Raw genomic sequence first — 20,265 nt, 5'->3', positions numbered from 1 at the left:
ATTGTGCGGACTGGTATCCGAGCGGAACGCTAGCGCAAGTGAGTTGAGTTTCCTTTGTCTAAAGATGATTAGAACAGTCATTCTTAACTGATAAGAGAATGGTATTCAAGTGGATACTCAGCTGTCCTAGTTTACACCAGCTAACTTGGCCAGTTACTCATACTTTTAAGTGACCACAGCAATTCTCCACACTCGCCAGTCGCCACTCCCTCAGGTAATCTTTCCAAGTCCACAGCTTTTTATCCCTCATCACTCCTTTACTTGCTCTTTTCGGAGAAAATACAAGATACTCATAAATACTAATATCATATTCTTATACATACGCAGATTGAACAGCCCTGACCTCTAAACTCATAACCGAGGAAACCAAGAGTGGCCTGCCAACACTGAACAAGTTGAAGCGACACTGCTAAGTGCAACAATTCTTGCTTTGCAGCACCGCTTGTGAGCTCCGTAAGAATGGAACGGTGGGAAGGTCGCGTGGCCCTGGTGACGGGGGCCAGTGCGGGTATCGGCGCTAGCGTGGCGCGGAGGCTTGTGGGCCATGGCATGCGGGTGGTGGGCGCAGCTCGCAGCTTGGACAGAGTGCAGGTAACAACACGGAGAGAACAGGCGGCCAGTAGAAGTAGACGTAGAAGACAACAAGTGTGGGGCACACCTGACAGGTATAAATCACGAGCACGAAGCCAACACGAGCAGTAAAACACCAGCAGTAGGTAGCAGGAGCCAGGAGGCGGTGAAGGTGCGGCCAGGGGGAGAAGGCAATACACGTGGAATAGTGTGGCTGACAACGATGGCCCAACATGACAGCCTAGGCCTCGAGAAAGCCATAATGCAGCAGGTACCATGTAACAGGTAGCTAGAAAAGCCCAAGGCACAATATGAAGGCTGAAGCAGCTGCAGAGTGGGCAGCACGTGCACGGAGGAAACAGGCATGGAGCGATGTAAGCCAAGCTGCCCTCCATCTCACCACATGCCATCATATTGTATTAGTTGCTGTTCTGTAGTAGTGTCCATATGTTTCCGAGAGTAAAGGAAACACGATATAAAACGCTGTGATATATTAATAAGAAATGTTTACTGTACAGAGATAGTGCAGCCGCCAAGTTCGGCCAGACCCAAGAAGAGCCCGTGACTAGCTCATTACCTGCGTGGCCCGGTCAGGTCATGCATCAAGTCTCGGGTGTCAAGTGCCGTGCCGGGCGGCGTCCGAAGGCTGCTGGTACACGATGTAACTTAAGTTGTGGGACATTCTGTATAGCCACAGGGGTAATAGATAGATAGACAGAGTGATTGAATGGCAGATAGACAGACGCATTCATACACACAGAAAAAGACAGATATATGGATAAATAGACAGACAAATATAGAAATTCATATCTTCAATTAGTAAGTTAACCAAGAATGGCTCCTTGCTTTATAAAACGACACTAATGCCTGTCATATTCTCTCTCTCTCTCTCTCTCTCTCTCTCTCTCTCTCTCTCTCTCAGGCCATAGCGGAGGAGCTCAAGGGTCAGCCGGGATCACTGATCCCCATGAAGTGTGACCTCACCAAGGATGATCAGGTGCTGGATATGTTCGCGCGGATCAAGCAAGACCTTGGAGGCGTCGATGTCTGTATCAACAATGCAGGAATGGGTGTTGACAAAAGTCTGCTGGGTGAGTGAGCTGCGCCCCCGCCTCACGCGGGCAGCGGGGTCTTTCAGTACCTGACTGTCACAAATATTAATGCACATAATATTCAAAATACTAACTAGTAAGTCCTATCCAGACTAGGAAACATTGTTTGGAAACAAAGCAAACTGTCTGGAAACAGTCTGCAAGCATTCGGAAAGCATTCTGGAATCTGTTTGGAAACAATTTGCAAATATTTTGAAAAGAGTTTGCCAACATTATGGAAACATTTTAGAAACAGTTTGGAGACAATTCGTAAATATTATGCAAGCTCTTTGGAAACAGTTTGGAATGAGTTTGTAAACATAATCAAAACATCTTGAGAACAGATTCCAGTTATTTTGGAAAGAGTATCAAAACATTTTGCAAGTATTTTGGAAACGGTTTGCAAAGAATTTGAAAATATTTTGCAAACTGTTTGGAAAGAGTTTGCAAACTTTTTTTTTTTTTTTTTGCGGACAGGCATTTACAGTTATCCCCTGAGTTATCTTCATTAATAACATATCAAATGACACAAATGCGTTAGTCCCAGAGGCTGTTTCCAATCCCGCATCTTTAGTAGCTCCCCTTCAGCCTCCCATCAGGACCCATGCCCTGCCACCCCTGTGTTTCTCACTCTGGTGTTCACGTGTGTTGCGACAGAGGAGACCCCCGAGGACTGGCGTAAGATACTGGACCTCAACGTGGTGGCTTTGTGCTTGTGCACACGTGAGGCCGTGGCGTCAATGAAGGAACGCGGTGTTGACGGACACATCATTCACATCAATAGGTGAGTGTTCGGGGCTGCCTTACAACAGGTAGGGCCTTGGTGGTGCTCAGCACATTTGTGACGCCAGATCTCGTAGCATAGGCTTGGGATGCGTGCCAGAGAATTTCAGTTTAGTGCAAAGACATCCCTTGCAGCGTTTTACATTACCTCCCTCGCAACACAGATGAGAGTGAATTTTGTTCGCACGACATATGAAAGATTTGTTACATGTAAGATACCTCCTCACATATGCGCACATCATGCAGCCACACACACACAACGATAGTAATCATGTGTACATTTATTGAATATCACTGTATAAACAAACTGTGATGTTTTATTCATACAACAGCTTTTTTTTCGGATTTATTCTTCCACCGGAACAACAATTATTTCTTTTTCAGTGTTCTCGGGCATTGCGTTCTCCCCATGTCTAATTCGCACTTTTACACCGGCACCAAGCACATGGTCACCGCCCTCACCGAGGCGCTGCGTCAGGAGCTTCGGCAGGATAACAGCAACATTAGGATATCAGTAAGCTATGTGTGTTTGTGTTTGTGTGTGTGTGTGAGCCATCTACTCAAGAGCTGTGTAGTTTTACTGTGAAGTTATTGTGTGACTGAAAAGTTACTAGAACATGTACTAATTACATCAGAAGACACGGGTGTACATGTACATTCAAAACAATACTTTACCTCAGTACGTGCAACTGAATGGCTTACTGTAGGTTTTCACTGTCCCCTCAAGGCCATCAGTCCCGGCTTGGTGGAGACTGAGTTTCTCATGAGGTCTGGTTTGGATCCGGAAATAGCCCGCAAGCTTTATCAGGAGACTCCAAGCCTGCAAGCGGATGACGTCACCGACTCGCTCATTCATGTGCTGTCTGCGCCGCCACACGTGCAGGTTAAAATTTGTCTAAGGATCCTAGAAACAGTCAGGATTTGTCTGTGGGACACGCAGAGTATAAAGTCTCCATCGTATAAAGTCCCTGTGTATCTTATAGGATGACATCAAAATCAAGAGTTGTATTTTTACGCCACAAAAATTACCATGCCCAGTAATACGATTTCCAGACCTTTCTGCACGAGAATCGCACACTAATGCCTCTGCTAACATGCCCCAACAGATCCATGATATAGTTTTCCGGCCCACCAAGTCCAGATACTGAACGGCGGCACGCTATGGTGAACTGTGGAGCTGACTGGCTGTGCAGATGAATTATTAGCACACACACACACACACACACACACACACACACACACACACACACACACACACAAACACACACAAAAAAAAATCCATAATGCTTGTGTGCACGTGTCAGCAACACTTAAACAAAATCCAACAAACATCATCATTTTCTTTCATTTCTTGTATTGAACATAATAAAGAGATGATGAAAGCAACAAATTTAAATAACTTTTCGTCAACCACAGCAAACTAAGGAGCATGTCAGCGGCATGTCAGACTAGGCACGGCGGAAGACAGCGGGGAGGTGCGTCGGTTTTAGCAGGCAGGGCAGGTCAGCCAGCCACGCCTGGTCTCCCGGCATTAAAAAAAAAAAAAAAAAAAAAAAAAAAAAAAAAAAAAAAAAAAGCCTATTGAAATGCCAGTTTCAAAAGAGAAATGTCAAAAAGAAATTATGAGAAGTGTCTTGATACATCCTTGAAAGGGTTTAAGTCAAAAGTAGATGGAAATACAGAATCAGGTAGAGAGTTCCAGAGTTTAAAAGAAAGAGGGATGGAAGACCGGGAATACTCAATACTCTCACATTTGGGAGTTGAACAGAATAGGTGTGAAAATATAGAAAGCTTTGTGCACGGCGAGGTCGCGGAAGCGGGGGAAGCATGCTAGTAGATTGTGTGGAGTTGATAGATGGAGGAATTGAAGCACTGAACAACACTAAAGTTTGCTGTCCCTATCGGAAATTTTACTAAGATAAGAAATCTGGCGTTCTGTCGCTTCCCTATATGAACTGTTTAATTCCTGAAGGGATGGACATCTAGCAAAAGACGTAGAGTACAGAGTTGATAGGACAATGGGTTTGGCTTAAAAGATTATTGATGCATAAAAAAAAAAAAAAAAAAAAAAATTGGTGACAGGAAAGAAACCTGAGGAACACCACAGTTGACTGATTTTGCAGAGGAGCAGTGGCCATGTATCACAGCGCCAATAGAAGTCGCAGGGTAGTTTGGTAGTGTGGAAAATAGTCGAGATAAGACATCGAAACGTTTGAGAATGTGGACCTACATCAATCCATTCAGTTGTGAAGGGATAAGTACACGTAATCGATAAATTACATGATCTGAAAAGAAGGAATAAAATAGTTAGAATGTAAACTCCACATATAAGATACTAAGTGAACTTGATAACATACTCTGCCATGAAACTTCCCACCAGTTAATGGTGTGATGCCATCAGGCGATATGACAGACAGGAACATTTTCTCGCGCCTGTAGGGGTGGGAGTACCACGGTATCAAAGTATCAAGACTTCCGATTCAGCTATTAACACTCAGATATCAATACTAACGCCTTGGTATCGATGTTTTCAATTACTGACATTTCTTTTTTTTTTTTTTTTAATAGGCAGAAGTAATATTGTTACACTGCGAAGTAATAGTACACTGAAAGATAAAAGCAAGGATTCTACTTTTACGCCTGGCAATCGACTCACTCTATTTTGCAAGACTTCTTACAAAGAATGAGAATGTTTTTATTTTATTATTTTTTTTTATTTATATAAAGGAGAGGCCAATAGCCTAAGGAAAAATTGCTTGGAGGCATAAAAATGTTGATATAGTTGTATTTTCTTTAATAGTTAACTCATCGACTCAGGTCTTCTTCAATAACTGGATGCAAATGTGTTAATTATTGTTAGAAATTTTAATATGATTTGAAGGATTGAGTATTTTCAGCTGTTGTCCATAATGAAATTAAAGAGTAAACATTAAATCAAATCTATTATAGATGTTAAATTTAATTTTACACTGAAAGATGAAATTCATGATCAAATTCATCTTTCCATCCTGCGGCGTATTCTTAAATATTTGTATAAGTAAGACAATACAGTTTAGGTTTACAAGTAATAATACTTTGGCTGTACCCCACATAAGTAATTTACACATAAATTAGCATATTTTTCTTTGCTTCCACCCAGTAGTTTATATATATTTATGCCATAAAAGTTATTTCTATTGCAACCTATTTTTTTTCTTTTAGTGTGGGGTTACAATATGTTTGGAAAATACATATCAGTATTGAGCAAGGATGAGAAACAGTGTAGTCTCTCATCCTTGGTATCGGGTGAGCAAAGGTCAAGATATCAGCATCGATAATAGATACCACAAATACCAATAAAAAAAGTAATCGGTATCGTATCCTTACATCTCCCCTCTCTTACATCCACTTCCCAGTCTGCGGTAAGTGAGAAGAGCGTTCATCTTGCCAGTGCAGCGAACCCATAGACGAAAGGCTTGAGAAGTGGCAACCTCCTAACATTGTGTGAACTGGCAACCGAGCCATCCTGCGCGGAACACTTGCGCGAGGAGCCATAGTAACACAATAGTTGTCAGTTACCAAAATACTACTTTGAGAATGTTACCTGACTGAGTACACGGCGACACTTGCCATCACCAGCCTGAAAATTGTGTATTATTCTAGTTTGATGTTGGCAAATACTAAAACACTTGCATGTGAGTGACGAGTGAACGATACACGACTAGCTACACGACGGTTCTTGCCGCCACCATCAGACTTGGCCAGTTGTTTTCCTACCATAGTTATCACAGCCGCTCTCCACACTCACCACTCCCACAGGAAACCTTACCAAGACCCTGGTTGTTTCTGTTTCATCTCCGAGTATTATAATTATCTAGTATGTGTTAAGTGTGTGTGTGTGTGTGTGTTTGCACTTTATGGAGAAAGAACAATATGTATTACATCACAGTGATAAGATATGTTAGTGATTTACTTCTATACTACACACACTTCCCCGTGCACAAGAGCACTGCAAACTGAAGAGGCCAGCATCACAAAGTGCAACAAATCTTGTTTTGCAGCAACGCTTGTGAGCTCTGTGAGAATGGAACGGTGGGCAGGTCGCGTGGCCCTGGTGACGGGGGCCAGTGTAGGCATCGGTGCTAGCGTGGCACGAAGGCTGGTGGCCCATGGTATGCGGGTGGTGGGCGCAGCTCGCAGCGTGGACAGAGTGCAGGTAACAACACAACAACGGGTGTTAACGACAAGAAAAGTATGCAATAGGTGAAGAACTGGCTGATTAAAAAAAAAAAAAAAAAAAATCACTGAATAAAGAAACATTCTGACCATGAATACTGACGCAATATTAATTTTGAGGTATATATATATATATATATATATATATATATATATATATATATATATATATATATATATATATATATATATATATATATACTCTGAGACAGTTTGAACAGGGCTCCATGCGGAAGCAAGCCCTCGTGCTATCAGTTAGCCTCTTATGGTGAACATTTATTTGCCCAACATAGGCACTTTAATCTCACAAAACTGTTATCAAGCGACAGGTTATGCTTACTTGATAAAGAAAATGTAACATAATAAGGCAATAATTATGTACTAACTAATTATGCTTAGGTCCAGCACAGCAGCAGCAACACACAGTAGCAACTAGCGAGCGTCGGGCAGCCTGCAGCGATGAACCTTTTATTTGTACAATCGACATTCATATCCGTAAAGAAAAGTAACTAAATTGTGTGTTTTTTTATTTATTTTATTTTTTTTTATCCGTGTTAAATCAAGCTGCACAAATACTTGTAAGATGACAACACTGTAGTAGTTAAGTACAAAATGTGTTTACATGGCAGCTCTCCACAGCCAGCCACCACCATATGACCTTGACACAGCTGATCGCCAGCCAGAAACGTTTCTTCCCTGTTTGGAATACCAACGTTAAGGCAAATAGGGAAATGACTTTTACGCGCAGCAACAGAATATTCTGATATACGTAGTTATAATCTGCGGATTCTGTAAAGGAACCTCCAAGGTTGCGATACCATAGTACTGACAATAATCCAGCCAGAATTAAGAGATAGCAGTAGACTGCAACAACATCTGCACGAGTGAAATGGACCAGCACAGGAAAGTATGGTCCAGGTGACTGTGCGATGCCCTAACACAAGCAAAATCAGCTTTTCTCTACCATTTTCTTCGTTTGGCAAGTATAGATAAAGACAACAACTATCATATGATAACATTTCCGTACACATTGGATCTAGATTCTCGATTGTACAATTAAATGTTCCTCGATACAGCCTGCTCGACTCCCGCACACAACTTCCTGCTGCTCCACGCCGGAGAGCTGGACTGATAGTGACTTATTTACTATTGCAGTACTGTTGTGTTACATGTACATTTTATTCACTTAACATAAAAAAAAGAAAAGTCATCGCTTGTTGACATTCCTGTAAAGAACTAAATATGACGATGTGTAAATAAATCACAAGAAGCAAATTGACAATGTGCAAGCATCGCCTCCGCCCGGCATTCAATGAGGATGGTCTGGGGCACAGCAACACTGCCCCCGCACGTTCAAACTTTATTCTCTCTTATACATACAGTACAAACATACATAGTGCGATAGATAGATGGATAGACTGACATAATGTCCGTATCTTGAATTAATAAGTTAACTAAGACACGCCAGTTTACAAAACTAATTCTCTCTCTCTCTCTCTCTCTCTCTCTCTCTCTCTCTCTCTCTCTCTCTCTCTCAGGCCATAGCGGAGGAGCTCAAGGGTCAGCCGGGGTCACTGATCCCCATGAAGTGTGACCTCACCAAGGATGACCAGGTGCTGGATATGTTCGCGCGGATCAAGCAAGACCTTGGAGGCGTCGACGTCTGTATCAACAATGCAGGAATGTCGGTTGTTAAAAGTCTGCTGGGTGAGTGAGCTGCGAACCCACTTCAAGGGGTTTTCAGGTTGTGGTCCTTGATATAGTATCAAATATACTGACTTCTGCACTTTTCTCCTGAGGTATCTTCACTAATAACATTAAGTGATGGAAATAGAATTACGCAAGACTCAGCGGCTGTTTCAAACCCCGCATCTTTAGTAGCTTCCCCTCAGCCTCCCACCAGGACCCATGCCCTGCCACCCCTGTGTTTCTCACTCTGGTGTTCACGTGTGTTGTGACAGAGGGAACCCCCGAGGACTGGCGGAAGATACTGGACCTCAACGTGGTGGCTTTGTGTTTGTGCACACGCGAGGCCGTGGCGTCAATGAAGGAACGCGGTGTTGACGGACACATCATTCACATCAATAGGTGAGTGTTCGGGGCTGCCTTACAACAACTAATGCCTTAGTGGCATTCTTTTATTTTCAATGTAAGAGGGGCACTGGCGAAGAACAATAAAAAGGCAGAGAAAAAAAGGTAGACTCCAGCTCCCTAAGACCACAGTTAAAAATAGAAGCGTCTTGAAATCTATCCCTTGAAAGAGTGTGTCATAGTTACGGGTAATACAGAAACAGACAGGGAGTCCCGGAGTTTATCAATAAAAGGGGTGAAAGACTGTGGATACTGGTTACTTCTTGCAATATGGACATGGACAGAGGAGAGTGAATGAAGATAGAAATCTTTGTGTAGCGAGGCAGTGTGAGTAGGGGAGGCATGCAGTTTGCAAGATCAAGAGAGCAATAAACATGAAAGTGGCGACAGAAAATAGCAACAGATGCAGTCTTGCGGCAAAGAGAGACAAAAGATAATCAGTTAGATGAGACTTGATTAGACGAAATGCTTTTGAGTCCACCCTGTTCGAAAGAGCAGTATGAATGAAGCAAGCACCCCCTCCCATATGTGTGAAGCGTACTCCATCATGGGTGCGTGAGGCCTCTGTACTGTCAGCAAGTTCCTTCCTGAGGGCTTCAGTGTTTAAGAAAAGGCGTAAAAAAATGCAGAGTGGTACCATCAGCGTAGGATTAGGTAGGGCAATAAGTTTGGCCTAAATCGTTGATAAATAATTGGAAGAGAGTGGGTGAATGGACAGAAACCTGAGGAACACCACTGTTAATAGACTTTGGAGAAGAAAAGTGACTGTCTACCACAGCAGCAATAGAGCGGTCAGAAAGGAAACTTGAGATGGAGTTACAGAGAGAACGATAGAACCGAAATTAAAGCTTTGTAGCTGACTCTATCTTGTGCTTTTAATATGTATAAGGCAACAGCAAAAGTTCCCCCAAAAATAAAATAAATAAACATATAATAATAATAATAATAATAATAATAATAATAATAATAATAATAATAATAAGTAAATAAACTAAAGAGGATGTCCGAGATTCAGGAAGGATGGACAAAAAGGATCATCAGTAGAACGGACACGACGGAAACCATACTGGCGATCAGATATAAGGCTGTGAAGTGGCAGGTGTCTAAGAATCTTCTTGTTGAGGAAAGATTATAAAAAAAAAATAATAATAAATCTTAGGAAAAGGCAGGAAATTCAAATAACAAGACGGTAGTGTGAGGGATTAGGACGGTCACCCTTTTTAGAACAGGTTTAATGTAAACAAACTTCCAGCAAGAAGGAAAGCTAGATGTTGATAGACAGAGTTAGAAGAGTTTTGACTAGACAAGGTGCAAGTACGGAGGCACTTTTTTGGAGAATAGGAGGGAACTGATGAGATCCATAAGCTTTCCGAGGATTAAGGCCAGCGAGGATATGGAAAACCTCATCAAGAAGAATCTTAACAGGAGGCATGGAATAGTCGAAGGATGGAGGAAAGTGGGGAATAAGACCTGAATCCTCCAGAATAGAGTTTCAGCAAAGGTCTGAGTGAAGATTTAAGCCTTAGAAATAGATGAGATGGCAGTGCCATGAAGTAAAAAAAAAAAAAAAAAAAGTTACTGGAAATATTTTGGGGCAGGTGCCAGAAGTCACAAGGAAAGTTAAATCTAGATTTTTTTTTTTTTTATTTATTGATGAGAGAGTTTTTAGCTAGTTGAAGAACAGTCTTGGCATGCTTTCCGGAAGAAATATAAAGCACACAAGTTCAAGAAATAGAATACTTAAGTGTCATTTTTGGGACGTCTCTCTATCATAGCACGAGAACATGATGAGTTTTAAACTAAGGTTTGGAAGGTTTGGGGCGCAACAAATAGAGAGGTATGTACGCCTCCATGCCAGACACTATCACCTGTTATGCGCTCAGCACACAGATGGGTCCCTGACACGGAGGTAGGAGTCATTCCAAGGAAAATCAGAATAATACTTCCTCAAGTAACCCCAATTAGTAGAGAGTAAATGTCAGAGGCGCCTCCACTTTGGAGGGATCATTAGGAGGAATTGGAAGGATAGGACAAGAGACGTATAAGAGGTGGTGATCGGAGGACCTCAGTGGAAAGTACTGAGTGGCAGAATAAGCGGAAGGATTACAGGTTAGGAAAATTCAAGAATGTTGGTAGTATCTCCAAGATTTCACGGCATATATAGGCTTGTGGAAGGTGCTAGCAGATTCTCGCGTATATAAAATTGTTAGATTTAACCTACGTACGTACATTAATTGAATATCTACGTACAAATTAACTCTGGTTAACTTGTTATGACACTTAAGTCATACGCCAGATTTTCTCAGCTCTGTTCCATCACAGCAACAACTATTTCTTTTACAGTATTTACGGCCATTGCATTCCCCCCCAGTCTGTTTCTCACTTTTACACCGGCACCAAGCACATGGTCACCGCCCTCACCGAGGCGCTGCGTCAGGAGCTGAGGCAAGCCAACAGCAACATCAGGATATCAGTAAGTTGTGTGTGTGTGTGTGTGTGTGTGTGTGTGTGTGTGTGTGTGTGTGTGTGGCGCGCGCGCGCGCGGGCGCACGCCCGCGCACGCGCGCACACACACACACACACACACACACACACACACACACACACACACACACACACACAGGCGCGCGCGCGCGCCATATACACATTATATATATATATATATAGATATATATATATATATATATATATATATATATATATATATATATATATATATATATATATATATATATATATGTGTGTGTGTGTGTGTGTGTGTGTGTGTGTGTGTAATTAGTATTGAAATATGTTGTAGTACAATATTCCACCTCAGTAGGTGCAGCTGAACGGCTCGTCTTCTCTGTCACCTCCAGGCCATCAGTCCCGGCTTGGTGGAGACTGAGTTTCTCATGAGGGCTGGACAGACCCCGGAGGCAGCCCGCCAAAAGTACCAGGAGATGCCGAGCCTGCAGGCGGATGACGTCACCGACTCGCTCATTCATGCGCTGTCTGCGCCGCCACACGTGCAGGTTAATATTCACGTGGTTCACCTGTGTCTTAGTATCTTAGAAACACTCATGCTTGCTTATGGAACAAGCAGAGTAAACTATACCGTATGAAGTATTAAGTCCCAACGTAATTTATAAAAAAAAAAGTAATTTAAAGGATTCTACAAAAATTGCCATACACTGGAGATCTCTAGATAATACGATTTCCAAACCTTTTGGTACGAGAATCACACACTAATGCATCTACAAATATACCCAACAGGTCCATGACATCATAGTCCGGCCCGCCAAGTCTGTAAACTGAGCGGCGGCACGCTGTGGCGAACTGTGAGGCTGACTGGCTGTGCAGGTGAATGATTAGCACACACACACACACAGACGGTCCGGTAGCGTAGTGGTTAGCGCACTCGGCTCAACCGAGGGCCAGAATTCGATCCCTTGGGCGGACAGAGATTACTTGGATGTGTCTCCTTACACGTGTAGCCCCTGTTCACCAGGAGTGAGTAAGTACGGGATGTAGGTCGAGTTGTGACCTCGTTGTCCCGGTGTGTTGTGTGTGAGTGGTCTCGGTCGAACCCAAAGATTGGTCAGTATGAGCTCTGAGCTCTTTCCATAGGAGGGCCGGTCGGCTGTCTCGAGAAAGACCAACAGCCAGCAGACTGTACAGTGAATACACACACTGAAAGATAAAAGCAAGGATTCTACTTTTACGCCTGGCAATCGACTCACTCTATTTTGCAAGACTTCTTACAAAGAATGAGAATGTTTTTATTTTATTATTTTTTTTTTATTTATATAAAGGAGAGGCCAATAGCCTAAGGAAAAATTGCTTGGAGGCATAAAAATGTTGATATAGTTGTATTTTCTTTAATAGTTAACTCATCGACTCAGGTCTTCTTCAATAACTGGATGCAAATGTGTTAATTATTGTTAGAAATTTTAATATGATTTGAAGGATTGAGTATTTTCAGCTGTTGTCCATATATGAAATTAAAGAGTAAACATTAAATCAAATCTATTATAGATGTTAAATTTAATTTTACACTAAAAGATGAAATTCATGATCAAATTCATCTTTCCATCCTGCGGCGTATTCTTAAATATTTGTATAAGTAAGACAATACAGTTTAGGTTTACAAGTAATAATACTTTGGCTGTACCCCACATAAGTAATTTACACATAAATTAGCATATTTTTCTTTGCTTTCACCCAGTAGTTTATATATATTTATGCCATAAAAGTTATTTCTATTGCAACCTATTTTTTTTTCTTTTAGTGTGGGATTACAATATGTTTGGAAAATACAAATCAGTATTGAGCAAGGATGAGAAACAGTGTAGTCTCTCATCCTTGGTATCGGGTGAGCAAAGGTCAAGATATCAGCATCGATAATAGATACCACAAATACCAATAAAAAAAAGTAATCGGTATCGTATCCTTACATCTCCCCTCTCTTACATCCCCTTCCCAGTCTGCGGTAAATGAGAAGAATGTTCATCTTGCCAGTGCAGCGAACCCATAGGCGAGAGGCTTGAGAAGTGGCAACCTCCTAACATTGTGTGAACTGGCAACCGAGCCATCCTGCGCGGAACACTTGCGCGAGGAGCCATAGTAACACAATAGTTGTCAGTTACCAAAATACTACTTTGAGAATGTTACGTGACTGAGTACACGGCGACACTTGCCATCACCAGCCTGAAAATTGTGTATTATTCTAGTTTGATGTTGGCAAATACTAAAACACTTGCATGTGAGTGACGAGTGAACGATACACGACTAGCTACACGGCGGTTCTTGCCGCCACCATCAGACTTGGCCAGTTGTTTTCCTACCATAGTTATCACAGCCGCTCTCCACACTCACCACTCCCACAGGAAACCTTACCAAGACCCTGGTTGTTTCTGTTTCATCTCCGAGTATTATAATTATCTAGTATGTGTTAAGTGTGTGTGTGTGTGTGTGTTTGCACTTTATGGAGAAAGAACAATATGTATTACATCACAGTGATAAGATATGTTAGTGATTTACTTCTATACTACACACACTTCCCCGTGCACAAGAGCACTGCAAACTGAAGAGGCCAGCATCACAAAGTGCAACAAATCTTGTTTTGCAGCAACGCTTGTGAGCTCTGTGAGAATGGAACGGTGGGCAGGTCGCGTGGCCCTGGTGACGGGGGCCAGTGTAGGCATCGGCGCTAGCGTGGCACGAAGGCTGGTGGCCCATGGTATGCGGGTGGTGGGCGCAGCTCGCAGCGTGGACAGAGTGCAGGTAACAACACAACAACGGGTGTTAACGACAAGAAAAGTATGCAATAGGTGAAGAACTGGCTGATTAAAAAAAAAAAAAAATCAGAATAGAGAAACATTGACCATGAATACAGACGCAATATTAATTTTGAGATATATATATATATATATATATATATATATATATATATATATATATATATATATATATATATATATATATATATATTCTGAGAGACAGTTTGAACGGGCGCCAGGCGGAAGCAAGCCCTCGTGTTGTCAGTTAGCCTCCCATGGTGAACATTTATTTGCCCAACATAGGCACTTTAATCTCACAAAACTGTTATCAAGCGACAGGTTATGCTTACTAAATAAAGAAAATGTAACATAATAAGGCAATAATTATGTACTAACTAATTATGCTTAGGTCCAGCACAGCAGAAGCAACGCACAGTGGCAACTAGCTAGCGTTGGGCAGCCTGCAGCGATGAACCTTTTATTTGTACAATCGACATTCATATCCGTAAAGAAAATAACTAAATTGTGTGTCTTTATTTATTTATTTTTTTATCCGTGTTAAATCAAGCTGCACGAATACTTGTAAGATGACAACACTGTAGTAGTGAAGTACAAAATGTGTTTACATGGCAGCTCTCCACAGCCAGCCACCACCATATGACCTTGACACAGCTGATCGCCAGCCAGAAACGTTTCTTCCCTGTTTGGAATACCAACGTTAAGGCAAATAGGGAAATGACTTTTACGCGCAGCAACAGAATATTCTGATATACGTAGTTATAATCTGCGGATTCTGTAAAGGAACCTCCAAGGTTGCGATACCATAGTACTGACAATAATCCAGCCAGAATTAAGAGATAGCAGTAGACTGCAACAACATCTGCACGAGTGAAATGGACCAGCACAGGAAAGTATGGTCCAGGTGACTGTGCGATGCCCTAACACAAGCAAAATCAGCTTTTCTCTACCATTTTCTTCGTTTGGCAAGTATAGATAAAGACAACAACTATCATATGATAACATTTCCGTACACATTGGATCTAGATTCTCGATTGTACAATTAAATGTTCCTCGATACAGCCTGCTCGACTCCCGCACACAACTTCCTGCTGCTCCACGCCGGAGAGCTGGACTGATAGTGACTTATTTACTATTGCAGTACTGTTGTGTTACATGTACATTTTATTCACTTAACATAAAAAAAAGAAAAGTCATCGCTTGTTGACATTCCTGTAAAGAACTAAATATGACGATGTGTAAATAAATCACAAGAAGCAAATTGACAATGTGCAAGCATCGCCTCCGCCCGGCATTCAATGAGGATGGTCTGGGGCACAGCAACACTGCCCCCGCACGTTCAAACTTTATTCTCTCTTATACATACAGTACAAACATACATAGTGCGATAGATAGATGGATAGACTGACATAATGTCCGTATCTTGAATTAATAAGTTAACTAAGACACGCCAGTTTACAAAACTAATTCTCTCTCTCTCTCTCTCTCTCTCTCTCTCTCTCTCTCTCTCTCTCTCTCTCTCTCTCTCTCTCTCTCTCTCTCTCAGGCCATAGCGGAGGAGCTCAAGGGTCAGCCGGGGTCACTGATCCCCATGAAGTGTGACCTCACCAAGGATGACCAGGTGCTGGATATGTTCGCGCGGATCAAGCAAGACCTTGGAGGCGTCGACGTCTGTATCAACAATGCAGGAATGTCGGTTGTTAAAAGTCTGCTGGGTGAGTGAGCTGCGAACCCACTTCAAGGGGTTTTCAGGTTGTGGTCCTTGATATAGTATCAAATATACTGACTTCTGCACTTTTCTCCTGAGGTATCTTCACTAATAACATTAAGTGATGGAAATAGAATTACGCAAGACTCCGGCTGTTTCAAACCCCGCATCTTTAGTAGCTTCCCCTCAGCCTCCCACCAGGACCCATGCCCTGCCACCCCTGTGTTTCTCACTCTGGTGTTCACGTGTGTTGTGACAGAGGGAACCCCCGAGGACTGGCGGAAGATACTGGACCTCAACGTGGTGGCTTTGTGTTTGTGCACACGCGAGGCCGTGGCGTCAATGAAGGAACGCGGTGTTGACGGACACATCATTCACATCAATAGGTGAGTGTTCGGGGCTGCCTTACAACAACTAATGCCTTAGTGGCATTCTTTTATTTTCAATGTAAGAGGGGCACTGGCGAAGAACAATAAAAAGGCAGAGAAAAAAAGGTAGACACCAGCTCCCTAAGACCACAGTTAAAAATAGAAGCGTCTTGAAATCTACCCCTTGAAAGAGTGTGTCATAGTTACGGGTAATACAGAAACAGACAGGGAGTCCCTGAGTTTATCAATAAAAGGGGTGAAAGACTGTGGATACTTGTTAGTTCTTGCATTATGGACATGGACAGAGGAGAGTGAATGAAATAGAAATCTTTGTGTAGCGAGGCAGTGTGAATAGGGGAGGCATGCAGTTTGCAAAATCAAGAGAGCAATAAACATGAAAGTGGCGACAGAAAATAGCAACAGATGCAGCCTTGCGGCAAAGAAAGAGAGACAAAAGATAATCAGTTAGATGAGACTTGATTAGACGAAATGCTTTTGAGTCCACCCTGTTCGAAAGAGCAGTATGAATGAAGCAAGGACCCCGTCCCATATGTGTGAAGCGTACTCCATCATGGGTGCGTGAGGCCTCTGTACTGTCAGCAAATTCCTTCCTGAAGGCTTCAGTGTTTAGGAAAAGGCGTAAAAAAATGCAGAGTGGTACCATCAGCGTAGGATTAGGTAGGGCAATAAGTTTGGCCTAAATCGTTGATAAATAATTGGAAGAGAGTGGGTGAATGGACAGAAACCTGAGGAACACCACTGTTAATAGACTTTGGAGAAGAAAAGTGACTGTCTACCACAGCAGCAATAGAGCGGTCAGAAAGGAAACTTGAGATGGAGTTACAGAGAGAAAGACAGAACCGAAATTAAAGCTTTGTGGCCGACTCTATCTTGTGCTTTTAATATATATAAGGCAACAGCAAAAGTTCCCCCAAAAATAAATAAGATAAATAAACATATGATAATAATAATAATAATAATAATAATAATAATAATAATAATAATAATAATAATAATAAGTAAATAAACTAAAGAGGATGCCCGAGATTCAGGAAGGAAGGACAAAAAGGATCATCAGTAGAACTGACACGACGGAAACCATACTGGCGATCAGATATAAGGCTGTGAAGTGGTAGGTGTCTAAGAATCTTGTTGAGGAAAGATTATAAAAAAAAATCTTTGGAAAGGCAGGAAATTAAAGCAACAGGACGGTAGTGTGAGGGATTAGGACGGTCACCCTTTTTAGAACAGGTTTAATGTAAACAAACTTCCAGCAAGAAGGAAAGCTAGATGTTGATAGACAGAGAAGAGTTTGACCAGACAAGGTGCAGGTACGGAGGCACTGTTTCAGAGAATAGGAGGGAACCGATGAGGTCCATAAGCTTTCCGAGGATTAAGGCCAGCGAGGATATGAAAAACCTCATCAAGAAGAATCTTAAAAGGAGGCATGGATTAGTCGAAGGATGGAGGAGAGTGGGAAATAAGACCAGAATAGAGTTTCAGCAAAGGTCTGAGTGAAGATTTAAGCTTTAGATATAGATGAGATGGCAATGGTGCCATCAAGTTAAAAAAGAAAAAAAAAAGAGGTTATTGGAAATATTTTGGGGCAGGTGCCAGAAGTCAAAAGGAAAGTTAAATCTAGAAAGGTTTTGATTTTGATTTTTTTTTTTTTTTTTTTTTTTTTTTTGATGAAAGAGTTTTTAGCTAGTTGAAGAACAGTCTTGGCATGCTTTCGGGAAGAAATATAAAGCACACAAGTTTAAGAGATAGAAAACTTAGTGTCATTTTTGGGGCGTCTCTCTTTCATAGCACGAGAACATGATGAGTTTTAAACTAAGGTTTGGAAGGTTTGGGGCGCAACAAATAGTGAGGTATGTACGCCTCCATGCCAGACACTATCACCTGTTATGCGCTCAGCACACAGATGGGTCCCTGACACGGAGGTAGGAGTCATTCCAAGGAAAATCAGAGTAATACTTTCTCAAGTAACCCCAATTAGCAGAGAGTAAACGTCTGATGCGCTTCCACTTTGGGGGGATCATTAGGAGGAATTGGAAGGGTAGGACAAGAGACGTGTAAGAGGTGGTGATCGGAGGACCTCAGTGGAAAGTACTGAGTGGCAGAATAAGCAGAAGGATTATAGGTTAGGAAAAGTAAAAAATGTTGGGACTATCTCCAAGATTTCACGGCATATATAGGCTTGTGGAAGGTGCTAGCAGATTCTCGCGTATATAAAACTGTTAGATTTAACCTACGTACGTACATTAATTGAATATCTACGTACAAATTAACTCTGGTTAACTTGTTATGACACTTCAGTCATACACCGGATTTTCTCAGCTCTATTCCATCACAACAACTATTTCTTTTACAGTATTAACGGCCATTGCATTCCCCCGCAACCTGTTTCTCACTTTTACACCGGCACCAAGCACATGGTCACGGCCCTCACCGAGGCGCTGCGTCAGGAGCTGAGGCAGGCCAACAGCAACATCAAGATATCAGTAAGTTGTGTGTGTGTGTGTGTGTGTGTGTGTGTGTGTGTGTGTGTGTGTGTGTGTGTGTGTGTGTGTGTGTGTGTGTGTGTGTGTGTGTGTGTGTGTGTGTGTGTGTGTGTGCGCCCGCGCGCGCGCGCGCCAGAGATATATATATATATATATATATATATATATATATATATATATATATATATATATATATATATATATATATATATATATATATATATATATATATATAATTAGTATTGGAATATGTTGTAGTGCAATATTCCACCTCAGTAGGTGCAGCTGAACGGCTCGTCTTCTCTGTCACCTCCAGGCCATCAGTCCCGGCTTGGTGGAGACTGAGTTTCTCATGAGGGCTGGACGGACCCCGGAGGCAGCCCGCCAAATGTACCAGGAGATGCCGAGCCTGCAGGCGGATGACGTCACCGACTCGCTCATTCATGCGCTGTCTGCGCCGCCACACGTGCAGGTTAATATTCACGTGGTTCACCTGTGTCTAAGGATCCTAGAAACACTCATGCTTGCTTCTGGAACAAGCAGAGTAAACTATACCGTATGAAGTATTAAGTCCCAATGTAATTTATAAAAACATCAAGTAATTTAAAGAACGCTACTGAAATTGCCATACACTGGGAAATGTCTAGATAATACGATTTCCAAACCTTTTGGTACGAGAATCACACACTAATGCATCTACAAATATACCCAACAGGTCCATGACATCATAGTCCGGCCCGCCAAGTCTGTAAACTGAGCGGCGGCACGCTGTGGCGAACTGTGAGGCTGACTGGCTGTGCAGGTGAATGATTAGCACACACACACACACACACACACACACACACACACACACACACACACGCGGTCCGGTAACATAGTGGTTAGCGCACTCGGCTCAACCGAGGGGCCAGAATTCCATCCCTTGGGCGGATGGAGATTACTTGGATGTGTCTCCTTACACGTGTAGCCCCTGTTCACCAGCAATGAGTAGGTACGGGATGTAAGTCGAGGAATTGTGACCTCATTGTCCCGGTGTGTTATGTGTGAGTGGTCTCGGTCCAACCCAAAGATTGGTCAGTATGAGCTCTGAGCTTTTTCCATAGGGGGGCCGGTCGGCTGTCTCGAGAAAGACCAACAGCCAGCAGACTGTACAGTGAATACACACATTAAAGAACGAATTTTCTAATGTTTCTATGCACGTGTCAGCAACACTTAAAATCCAACAAACAATACCATTTCCTTTCATCTCATGTACTGAACATAAAAAAGAAATGTCAAAGCAACAAATTGAAATCACTTTACCTCAACCACGGCAAACTATGAAGTATGTCGGCTGCATGTCAGACTGGGCAGGACGGAGAACCAAGGGAAGGCGCGTCGGTTTTAGCAGGCAGAGCAGATCAGCCAGTCACGCCTGGACTCCCGTCAGTGTACTGAGTGGCACTGTCTTGTACCCCCTAGCACCATCTTGTTGGATGTTGGTCGCATGGCTCCAAGGGCCTTAACTCTTGCGTTCCTCAGTACTCTCCCTTCTTTCATTATAGTCTTATGGGTTGATAGAATTAAATGTTCTCATCTCGTCAATGTATTCAAAAGGAGAATGGATACACCAACACCTGTCTCCATCGCCCTGCAGTCCATGTTCTTTAAAGTTGCGTC

At 42.4% G+C, this 20,265-nt stretch overlaps 1 protein-coding gene across 1 annotated transcript in view; it reads left to right on the top strand.

Moving 5' to 3' along the window:
- The window catches only part of LOC135100964 (uncharacterized short-chain type dehydrogenase/reductase y4vI-like), a 20,043-nt gene extending 150 nt beyond the window's left edge, over nucleotides 1-19,893 (top strand). Inside the window, exons 1-20 of the mRNA XM_064004579.1 lie at nucleotides 1-38; nucleotides 437-591; nucleotides 1,493-1,661; nucleotides 2,319-2,445; nucleotides 2,829-2,958; nucleotides 3,172-3,327; nucleotides 3,551-3,579; nucleotides 3,861-3,919; nucleotides 6,020-6,118; nucleotides 6,485-6,639; nucleotides 8,198-8,366; nucleotides 8,621-8,747; nucleotides 11,094-11,223; nucleotides 11,606-11,833; nucleotides 13,500-13,673; nucleotides 15,573-15,741; nucleotides 15,994-16,120; nucleotides 18,477-18,606; nucleotides 18,923-19,078; nucleotides 19,322-19,893. The exon at nucleotides 1-38 is cut by the window's left edge and continues 150 nt beyond it. Coding sequence (XP_063860649.1) covers nucleotides 460-591; nucleotides 1,493-1,661; nucleotides 2,319-2,445; nucleotides 2,829-2,958; nucleotides 3,172-3,327; nucleotides 3,551-3,579; nucleotides 3,861-3,919; nucleotides 6,020-6,118; nucleotides 6,485-6,639; nucleotides 8,198-8,366; nucleotides 8,621-8,747; nucleotides 11,094-11,223; nucleotides 11,606-11,833; nucleotides 13,500-13,673; nucleotides 15,573-15,741; nucleotides 15,994-16,120; nucleotides 18,477-18,606; nucleotides 18,923-19,078; nucleotides 19,322-19,363 — 2,508 coding nt within the window. The 5' untranslated portion in view covers nucleotides 1-38; nucleotides 437-459 and the 3' untranslated portion in view covers nucleotides 19,364-19,893. The remainder of the gene's footprint in view (nucleotides 39-436; nucleotides 592-1,492; nucleotides 1,662-2,318; nucleotides 2,446-2,828; nucleotides 2,959-3,171; nucleotides 3,328-3,550; nucleotides 3,580-3,860; nucleotides 3,920-6,019; nucleotides 6,119-6,484; nucleotides 6,640-8,197; nucleotides 8,367-8,620; nucleotides 8,748-11,093; nucleotides 11,224-11,605; nucleotides 11,834-13,499; nucleotides 13,674-15,572; nucleotides 15,742-15,993; nucleotides 16,121-18,476; nucleotides 18,607-18,922; nucleotides 19,079-19,321) is intronic.
- The last annotated feature ends 372 nt before the right edge of the window (nucleotides 19,894-20,265 follow it).

Source organism: Scylla paramamosain, chromosome 5 (assembly GCF_035594125.1).
Source record: "Scylla paramamosain isolate STU-SP2022 chromosome 5, ASM3559412v1, whole genome shotgun sequence".
Lineage (NCBI taxonomy): Eukaryota > Metazoa > Arthropoda > Malacostraca > Decapoda > Portunidae > Scylla > Scylla paramamosain.
This window is presented reverse-complemented; position numbering and strand designations above follow the sequence as displayed.